The 9,689-nt window shown below is 39.7% G+C and overlaps 1 protein-coding gene across 1 annotated transcript; it reads left to right on the plus strand.

Moving 5' to 3' along the window:
- The first annotated feature begins 824 nt into the window (after positions 1-824).
- Positions 825-9,264, plus strand: PLSCR1 (phospholipid scramblase 1). Its single transcript, XM_053986165.1, is given in 10 exon segments — positions 825-947; positions 1,597-1,625; positions 2,381-2,449; positions 3,157-3,314; positions 4,354-4,396; positions 5,309-5,529; positions 6,336-6,497; positions 7,528-7,689; positions 8,885-8,910; positions 8,912-9,264. Coding segments are annotated over 9 exon segments (882 nt in total). The 5' UTR covers positions 825-947; positions 1,597-1,612; the 3' UTR covers positions 8,940-9,264.
- The last annotated feature ends 425 nt before the right edge of the window (positions 9,265-9,689 follow it).

The raw sequence follows: 9,689 nt of genomic DNA on the forward strand, positions 1-9,689 counted from the left end.
CCTCAAGGGACATGTAGCTGTGTTATGTAGTTCTGAAAATGAGAAAGTGACCGAAAAGAAACACAGGCATTCATAAAAAAGGATCCAGGGATGAAATGAGGGCTGAGGTTTGTAAAATCTTTATTGCTTCCTACTACAGAGCATATAAACCTTTTCTAAATCCTAGATTGTACAGTGGCTTGTGTGTGTGGTTGTAGGGACAATGAAAGATTCTGGACAACTACAGAGCCTTTCTTTTAAAAAAGTCATGTGATTCTGTCTCTATTCTCACTTTACCAAAGGATTTAGTTGTAATTCTCATTGTAATTCTTAGTTGTAATTCTCAGTATTTCACTGAAGTTCATGTAGTTGGAATATCTCACAGCATAAACTGACCTTTTGCTATTTTTTTTCTATAATTTGTGATATTCCTACATTGATACAGTGACTACCTTCCAATCTGCCCTATGACCAGAACCCAATTAAAGTATGTGTAAGAGGACGGTGGTTTTGTTACTAAAGAAGAGTAAGTGAAGTAGAAGAAAAAGTATATTAAAAAGGAATGTTTTAAGAGCAACTGAATCTGCATTAGACATCACCTTGTGAGATCTGCATTAAAAGTGGAATGAAAAACAGGAAGGAATTGCTTTCAGTTTCACTTCCCAGCTTTGAACAACCATCTACATTGAAATGAAGTAGTTAGAAAAATCATAACAGACAAATTCTATTCATGGTTTCACTTGTACTGGATTATTTTTAGAGACCTAGACTGATTTTTTTTATTTTAAAACTTTCAATCCTATTAAAAGTGAGTGCCTTGTATAATTCTTTTTTACAGTTTTATGTTTGGACCTCCTGACTGTTTTGGATCTGTCTGTAATAGCAGTTGCTGCTGTTCAGTTGCTGCTGTTTTGCTTCACTCATTACCCCAGAGAAAGAGATAACTCTCAAGGTTTAAGCCAGCATCAGTAAGTCAGTAAGTGGGGTTTTTTTTGTGTGTGGTTTTGTTTTGTTTAGTTTTGTTTTGGGTTAGGTGTTTGGTGGTTTTTTTTTTTTTTTTTTCCCCTGTGGGCTGTGGTTGTTTTTTTTTTTTTTTTTAATTCCTTTTGGCAACCACACTTTATTATCCTGTGAAGGCAAATACTGGATATGTGTTATTTAGTAGTACCACTAGAGAAATGGAATAGCTTAAAGAACTGAGTAGGTGGTAGCATGGCTGCTGCAGGGTTTACCTGAGCAGGTTTTGTGGTCAACATCAATACACTGAGCCAGGTGCCTTAAATTACTGCAGTAAATTGTTAATATGAATTACAGAATATTTCTGAATGGCTGCACAGTGGAGTCTTGCGCATCCCAATGCTTTTCTGAGTTGAGGATAATTTCAGGATACTCAAAGCATGACTGTAGGCATAGAAAACTCAGACTTGAGTAGTAGCTGAGACATAGCTTAGAAGGAAGCTGAAATATTGAAGTTTATTTTTTGCTTGTATTTGTAATTTTGCTTTCCCATACAGTTTAGAGAGGCAAATATATTTTATCAATAATAGAGAACTCTGAATAGCTCTTGTGTGAAATTATATATTTAAAAAATCATGAGACAAAAATGTTCTTTTGCAGAGCTACAAGCAGATCTATGACAATGCAAGGTGAGTAAAATATAACCAACTTTTGCTAACATCAAAGACAGCACATTCAAGCAATATTTGCTTAGCTATTAGCTTACCTTCTAATTATATGAAATATGTATGAATGTTTTAACCTGAAATTATTTACATTTTAAAATGGAATATTTTGCAAAATGTAGAGCTTATATTTCAGATCTTGATTTCTGAAGTTAAGTAAAAACAATAAATAATTTAGTCATCTTGAAATTCAAGTTATTTCTGCTTACAAACTAAAACTGGTAAATGTTTTTAAATCCATAAAACTCTCCATCTGCTGGTGAGGCATTAGTGTATTCTGAACTTGAAGAAGTTGGGAGAAAAGGTTTTTCCCAGAGGGGAATGGCTCACTGCCATTCTACTGGAGGGCTGCCTGTCAGTTCCTGGTAATGCTTTGAATTCAAGCCTCTTTCTAAATATCAATGAACAAAGGCATCTTTGCTCCAGGCAGAGTGAACTGACCCTGCTTGAGCAGGGCTTGGACTAGATGATCTCAGGAGGTCCCTTCCAAGCTGAACGATTCTGTGACACCTTCATGACATCCTGTGCAGAACTCCATTAAATTTTGCTGATGCATGCATTGTTCATAAATACAATCTTGATGTATATTTTTGCTACACAGGAAACAGCTGCCTAGATTTTCTTCTATGTTTACTCTGCAAAAGGAGTCGGTGCTGGGGATCTTTCACCCAGGGTAGAAGGAAATGATCCATACTCAGAGCATATTTTCATTCTTCCAGGACCTCAACCTGCCACAGCCCCTGGAATGCCCTATGGCTCCCCTCAGCAGGTCCCTGGGACTTACCAAGGTGGGTGGCTTGGTTACAAATCTGTGAGACCATTAGGAAATAAGCATGGGGAATATGGGGTTGTAAAAGGGTGATCATCTCCAATTTACTTTCCTGCTATTAATTCTACAAAGTTTCTTTTAATTTCTGTTTTGCTGAAAAGATATTTCTTTCCTTTGTGGCTCACATGCTCTGGTCCGTGTGTTGTAATGTAATGTGAAATTTGGTGCTGAGCTGAAGGTCTACAAGTCATCTGGTTTGAAAACTGTAGATGAACTTTGCTAAATGGACATTTCCTTTCACAAAAGTAGAAGATATAGTTCCAGGAAAACTTTGTCTTAAAATTCCTCATTTGCTCAACTGACAGCATATAAAGGCCAATGCTTTTCATGTAATTTAAAGTATTCTTTCTTCTCTACTTAGAAATAGCCTTAATTTATTTATTTCTCTTTTTTGAATTGACTGTCTCTGTGTTAATTAAATTTCTTCTGTATTCAAGAATGATGCATTTTTAAAATGTGTTTGGTTTGGTTTTGTGTGAGGCATCAGAACCTCCCACAGCAGTGTAACTCTCTTCATGAGCGCCACATAACTAAAATAAATAAGGTGTAAGGATCTCCATGGTTCCAAACAGTGAATAAATTACTCCTTTGAAGATGGACAGGGTAATTATTTTCCAACATTTAACTTTCATAACCGTATCTCTCCTACCATGCCAAATGTCACAGGTGCAGGGAACTATGGATTCCAGGCACAGCCCATGGGGTTCCCAGGTGGATTTGTCCCTCCACCTGTGCAGAACCAGCCCACCACAGATGGGACAATCTGGATGCCTCTCCCTCCTTCTATTCCCAACTGCCCTCCTGGACTGGAGTACCTCACACAGGTACCTGCACCCTTCCTCCTTCCCCAGAGAGGAGGCATTCTGCTCTGGGAAGCAGCCTGCATCCACGAAATAGCTAAATAAAGCACCTGGCTGTGTTGCAGCTGCATGGGTTGCTGCTTGTGGGCTGCTAAGTGAAGCCTTTTGTAATGTCTGAATGCAGAGCCACCTGTTAGAGATGTAGCACTTGTTCCTGGAGTACCTTCCTTCCAAGTAGGGTGCTAAAGGATGAGGGACAGAGGGCTGGCAATACATCCTTCCCTTTTCTGAAGTTACTCTTTGGGAGATGTAATGTCCTTTGTCCTTTGGAAAGGTGTATACAATAAATACCTATAATATGGGCAACTCTAGCACATTAGAAGCACTTAATTTTCTATATGATGCTTTCTTCACACCTCTTAATAGTGTTGGTAGAGCTGCCAGTCAGATTTCACAGCAGAGAATGCTAATAGCAAAATAAGAATTGTTTCCACATTATTGAATATGTCTTTGTACTGTAAAATACAGTTCATCTCAGCACTGAAAAGATTAATATTGATGCATTGTTTCCAGTTCTGCAAAGTGCTTAAAAAAAAGGCAAAAAAAAAAAAAAAAAACACCAAAAATAAACCACTGGTGAGGAGAGGCTGATTTTCCCCTGAATTTTCCTTAGAACTGAGCAGTAGCTGAGCTTCTACTCTAAAATACCCCCATTTCCTGCTTTTGTCTGTATGGAGTCTCTGGGACATGATGTCAGAGCCCTCTCAGGCTCTGAGTCCTGAAAGGATCACAGGTGTGTTAGCCCTGTGTGCTTGTCACCAGACCAGTTTGGGTTCAGCTCCCCCCCATCAGCTCCACTCTTCTGCTGAACTGGCAGAGGACAGGCCAAGGAGGGGAGTGAGCTATTCCCATGGTTTAACTGGGAGATAATCTGCCTCTACAAAGTGTATTGATCAACACACTTTTATTCTAAAATGAAACAGCAGCAGTTCTTAAAATTACAGTTTTTCTTAGTTGCAACTTGTTAATTGTTTATTCTGTTTAATTTTTCAACCATGAGCAGATTGACCAGATATTAATTCATCAACAACTTGAACTTCTTGAGAGTAAGTACAAAGAATTTAAATCTAATAATCCCAAGAACAGTGAAGTTTAGGCTTTCTTGCTATAGTCGATATATAGCTAGTTATAGATGAAGTCACACATTTCCAATGTTACTTGTTAACAATGATTTCTACTCTTCTCTCTTCCTTACTTATAGATCTTGATTTCTGTCTTGTCGTATCCCACCTAATTCCATGGACTGGCATGTGGCTTTGATCCCTTTTACAGGCAGTCTTGCTGTTTTAGCAAACTGAATGGCTTTCCTTCTGCTCCCCTGATCCTGTGCTTTAAGAATATCCAAGTTGTATCATCAATGTCTTTCAAGTAGAAGGAATAAAGTGGACCATACATCCCAGCTGACCCCTAACACTGCTGCTGCATTTTTCTTTCTAGTACTTTCTAAAACTTTTAAGAGTGCTCTCATTTGTTATAGAAATTAATTAAAATTTCTCTCCTGGCTCTTGTTGCTTTTGATGTGTGATTCTGTAAATCTTGACTGAGAGGGTTTTTGTGGCTTTCTTATTGTATTTATGCTCTTTTCTGGGTTCACCCCCAAATTCACAGCTCTCTTTAACTCTTAGCCATTGAGTTCTCCCCTGAGAGCTTTCCCTGCTGTTATTGGTAATGGTGGTGCTTATTCAGGCAGCAGGTGCCTGTGGCCAGGGGGGACACTGGGGACAGATGGGAATCTCAGTTTCTTTCCACATCTCCTTGCTCATGGTGGCTTCTTCCCTTGAACTTCTCTGTCAGGCTTCGCTGCTTGAGGGTCCTTTCCTATCATTTCCCTTTGCCAGGAGGTGCCTCTGACAGACTTTGAGTGAGGCTTTGCCTTCCCAAAGAGCAGCTGCAGAGTGAGCGGGGAGTGTCTGACTAGACTCTCCTAGGAATTAAGCAGGTTTTTTCCCATTTTCCAGTTGTGACTGGCTTTGAAGAAAACAACAAATACGAACTGAAGAACGCACTGGGACAAAGGGTGTACTTTGCAGCAGAGGACACTGACTGCCTGACCAGGAACTGCTGTGGGCCATCACGGCCCTTCACCATCAAGATTATTGACAATCTGGGCCGTGAGGTGATAGCACTGCACAGACCTCTCCGATGTGGCTCCTGCTGCTGCCCCTGCTGTTTGCAGGAGGTGAGTTCTGCCTCTCACTGCCTTCCTTCTCCTGGCACAGGCACCTCCTGTGCAGCTTTAAGGTGGCGCTGTCTTGAATCAGGAGGTGAGGTGCAATGAGTCAGTAAGGTGTGGGAAGAGAGATCTGTGGGATTTGTGCATGGAATTCTTGGTCTGGGAGGAAGCAAGTGTGCTGCAGCACTTAGGCTCACTGGGCAGTTCTGATTGTGGTAATGAAGAACCTGATTGAGCAGCATGTTGGGGAGCTTGTGGCTGGTGCTGAAATCTGCACTGGGGATGGACTTGGAATGGAAGAGTAAGGCAACAGCTTTCATAAAATAACAGCTAAAGTTTTCATTTTACAGCTCTGAAAGCTATAGTGGCATTCAACATAGGAGATCATGAGGTTTTTAAAATTTTAACATAATTCTGGAATGATGCAACTTCTGAAACTCTAAATCTAAGCCTACTCAGAGCTCCTGCTGAGGCATTTGTAGTAGCTGTACCCTACAATGCCTTCACTGAATGCCATTGGGATATTCGCTGCCTTTCTTGCACTGGACTTTGATCTTTATATTGTAGATGCATAGTTTGTGTGCTCCAGAGACTGAGGAGTCTCTTACTGTTTTCTTGAAGGCAAAAACTGAATAAACCTCTTACTCTGCAGTCTGAGTGGTCTTCTGAAAACACTCACAGCAAAATGCTTTGTAAGGCCAGATTGTTGTGGGAAAATAGGTTGTTTTTCATTTGTTTGCTGGTGTGGGTTTTGTCTTGCTAGCATATGAAAGCATGATCATTCACTTGGATGTTTTCTCTTCCCTGTGAAGCTGGAAGTCCAGGCGCCTCCAGGAACAACAGTTGGTTATGTTGTCCAGAACTGGCATGTCTGCCTGCCAAAGTTTACCATTCAAGATGAGAAAAGAAAGGATATTCTGAAAATTACTGGCCCATGTGTTGTGTGCCGGTGTTGTGAGGACATTCATTTTGAGGTATGCAATGTAAAAATTGTTTGCATGTATCTGTTTTCAGATAGTAGTTTGGTATCAGTTTGTTGCTTGACTTACTACCTATCAACTGAACTGTGGTATCTATTAAGTAATTTCTACATCATCTTTTAATGCTGGTATAATCAAATTACTTCTCTAGATACCTAAATTACTCTAGATAAACCAGACAAACTTCCAGAAACGACATGTTAAAGCCACTCATCAGTGATCACTGAAAATTACCTGTGGCTGCACACAATCACTTAATTGATATATTTAGCAGCAAAATCTTTTTGAATCTGTTATGTCAGGCTCTAAGAAAAATATAGTCAGCTGTATCAGGTGCTTATTAAAATGATTTCCTTCAACCACTTATTTAATAATCTAGTAATCATTCAATGAACTAGTAAGTTAAGATAATTTAGACATGAAATATAGAGTTAAATGACTGAAGAGTTTTAACTTTCCTTTTAAAAGAATATTGATTAATGCAACATTGGTTTTGTGGACATTAAGTAAAAGATATGCAAGGCTACAATTTAATGTTTGAAATGATATTGCAAATAGTTACTACAGCAAATTTATATAATTTTATTTTGGAAACTAATCTTTCACATGACCCAGAAGACTGGCTCTAACTTTAGAAAACGTAATGCTGCCAGAGGGCTAATCTCTGCCTTTGAACAGAAGAATGTAATTTGTTTAATTTTCACTTGAGCGGTTCCTGATGCATGGCAGGAGAAACTGATTCACTGTCTTGGCTAAAAGACACCACTTCAGGAGAGTGTGTATCCCAGCACCATCAAGGAATTGAACTTCCCAGTCAGATTCAGAATCGAGTTCATGCCTCTAATGCTTTAGACCAACTTTCTGATAGTCTGATTGCCTTTTGGTACAAACCCTTGCACTCAGTAACTGTACTAATTAAAATAACAGTCTGAAGCTTTTCAATGGATCTATTCCAAAATGGATTTGGGAATATTATGAATGACAGGTTTGATGATGCTTTTTAAAATTTTATATTAAACTATAGGTGAAGTCTCTGGATGAGACTTGTCCTGTTGGGAAGATTTCTAAGCAGTGGACTGGTCTTGTGCGGGAATTGTTTACGGATACAGATAACTTTGGAATCTCATTCCCAATGGACCTTGATGTGAAAATGAAAGCTGTCATGATTGGTGCTTGCTTCCTTATCGTAAGTTATTCACTAATACATGACCATAAACTAACTTTTTCATCTCCATGTTTAAATTGTGACGGTAAAGAAGTCAATTTTGAGCTCCTTCAACTGGGCTACAGCTTGTCAACTTTTGTGTGTAAAACTGACCACAAAAGGCAACACAGAATTGGACAATCAGCTTATTATAGAGTACATGCAGAGCTAATTGTATTTAAGAAGAGTTTCATATTTGGTGGGACTGAAGAAAGGAAAAGGGAAGACTTCTTACAGACTCGTTAGCAGAGGAAAGCAAGTTTATGGGTGGTGAAACCAGAAAAATACAGATTAGCAATAGCCAAGAGACCCATCCAAAGCCTGAGCAGCCTGCTGGGCTGCTGGACAGCTGAATGCTGCAGCCACTGCCTCTCAACTCTCTTTGGAAGCACGTGAAGCACTGAATTGAGCAGGATTAATATTCTCAGAGCAGTAATTTCCAAATGGAGGGACTACTGTGGAGAATAAGCTCGTTGAACTTGTCAGAGCACTTCTCAGGTGCACTGCCAATAGTGCAGTGCAGCTCACTGTCCTCTTTGAAAACAGTGTGGAACACACTCCTGTTCCCACCCAACAGTACAATTCTGCATCAAGGTTCCACTTCAGAACATGCACTGCTTCTGTGCTGGCTGAGCTGCTGAGGGGCAGGAGAGGGGCATGTGAAGTACCTTGAGTTTGGAAAGGTCTCTCCAACCTCTGACAGCCCTGTGCATGAACAGGGTTTTGTTTAGCTGTGTGTGTTCTGTGCCACCAAGTGCATCAAGGGCAGCATTAACAAGTGGGAACAACCTGGGCTTTCAGGCACAGAAATGGGGCTCCCACCAGTAAACTAAAGATAGCCATTATTGTGAAGGACTCCAGTCTGAGGCAAAATGAGAGGGAATAAATCAGGTTGAACAAATTCAGGGCAGAAATCTCAAGTAAAGGAAGCATAGCTTTGGCTAGTGATAAATTAAAAGTCCCCATGTTGGTCTTTCACCACCTTTCTGTGTCTGTGGATGTCCCGTTCTGAGACACCCAGGTGGTGAGGGCATGGCAAATGTGCCTCCATCTTCTTCTCACCCTTTCAGGTTTCTTAGAGGAAGGTGTACATCAGGTGCAATGCAGCCAGGGGATTTCGGAATGAAGAAACACATTTAAGAACTATAATTATTTGTTTTCTTTGCTTTGTCCTTAGGACTTCATGTTTTTTGAGCATACTAATTAAGCATCAGCGAGCAGGAGTTTGGTAATGAAATCTAGATATTCTCTATGGAAGAAGAACATGGATCTCCCAACTTTCCAATGAATTGCAGACCTCCAGTAAGAATATGAGAAATGTAAATGTTATAGTTACATTTCTGTAAGCTAAAAGCTTTATGGTCTTTTCTATTATTTGATTAATCTGGTGAAATAATTTGTAGTATTCAAATAAGTACTATTTATCTGTTCAATAATATAATTTCAATCAATAATATCATTTTGAGAAATTTATAGTAACCTTTTTTTTTCCAAGAACTCTGTAATTTTGAAGTAACTAGTTATAGTAGTTATAAATAACTACAATAATAATACTTTGATTCCTAAAAAAGAGGACTACTTCTATATTCAATATTAATAATAACCTAAGCCTAATAAGGAGACACTGATGTTTTACTGGGTATTCTTTGTTAGTTTTGCCTTATTGTTCACATTCTGTTGTTTCCATCTTCCTATCAAATACATCAAATACATACATTCAGAGCAAACTAATGCATTTGAACAGAACAATCTGAAATGAGTGTAAAATGTTGTTACTCTGGTGTGCTGGGTCTGTGTGAGCTGGAGTTCATTTCCCCCAGCAGCCCTCACAGAGCTGTGCTTTGCACTGGGAGCAGAAGGTGCTGCTAACCCAGCTGTGTTTTGGTGCAGCTGAGCAGTGCTGGCCCAGCAGCAGCGCTGTCTCTCCAGCATCCCACCTGCTTGATTTGGCTGGGGGGGCAAGGTCCTGGCAGGGGACACAA

This window comes from Vidua macroura, chromosome 10 (assembly GCF_024509145.1).
Source record: "Vidua macroura isolate BioBank_ID:100142 chromosome 10, ASM2450914v1, whole genome shotgun sequence".
In the NCBI taxonomy this organism is placed as follows: domain Eukaryota; kingdom Metazoa; phylum Chordata; class Aves; order Passeriformes; family Viduidae; genus Vidua; species Vidua macroura.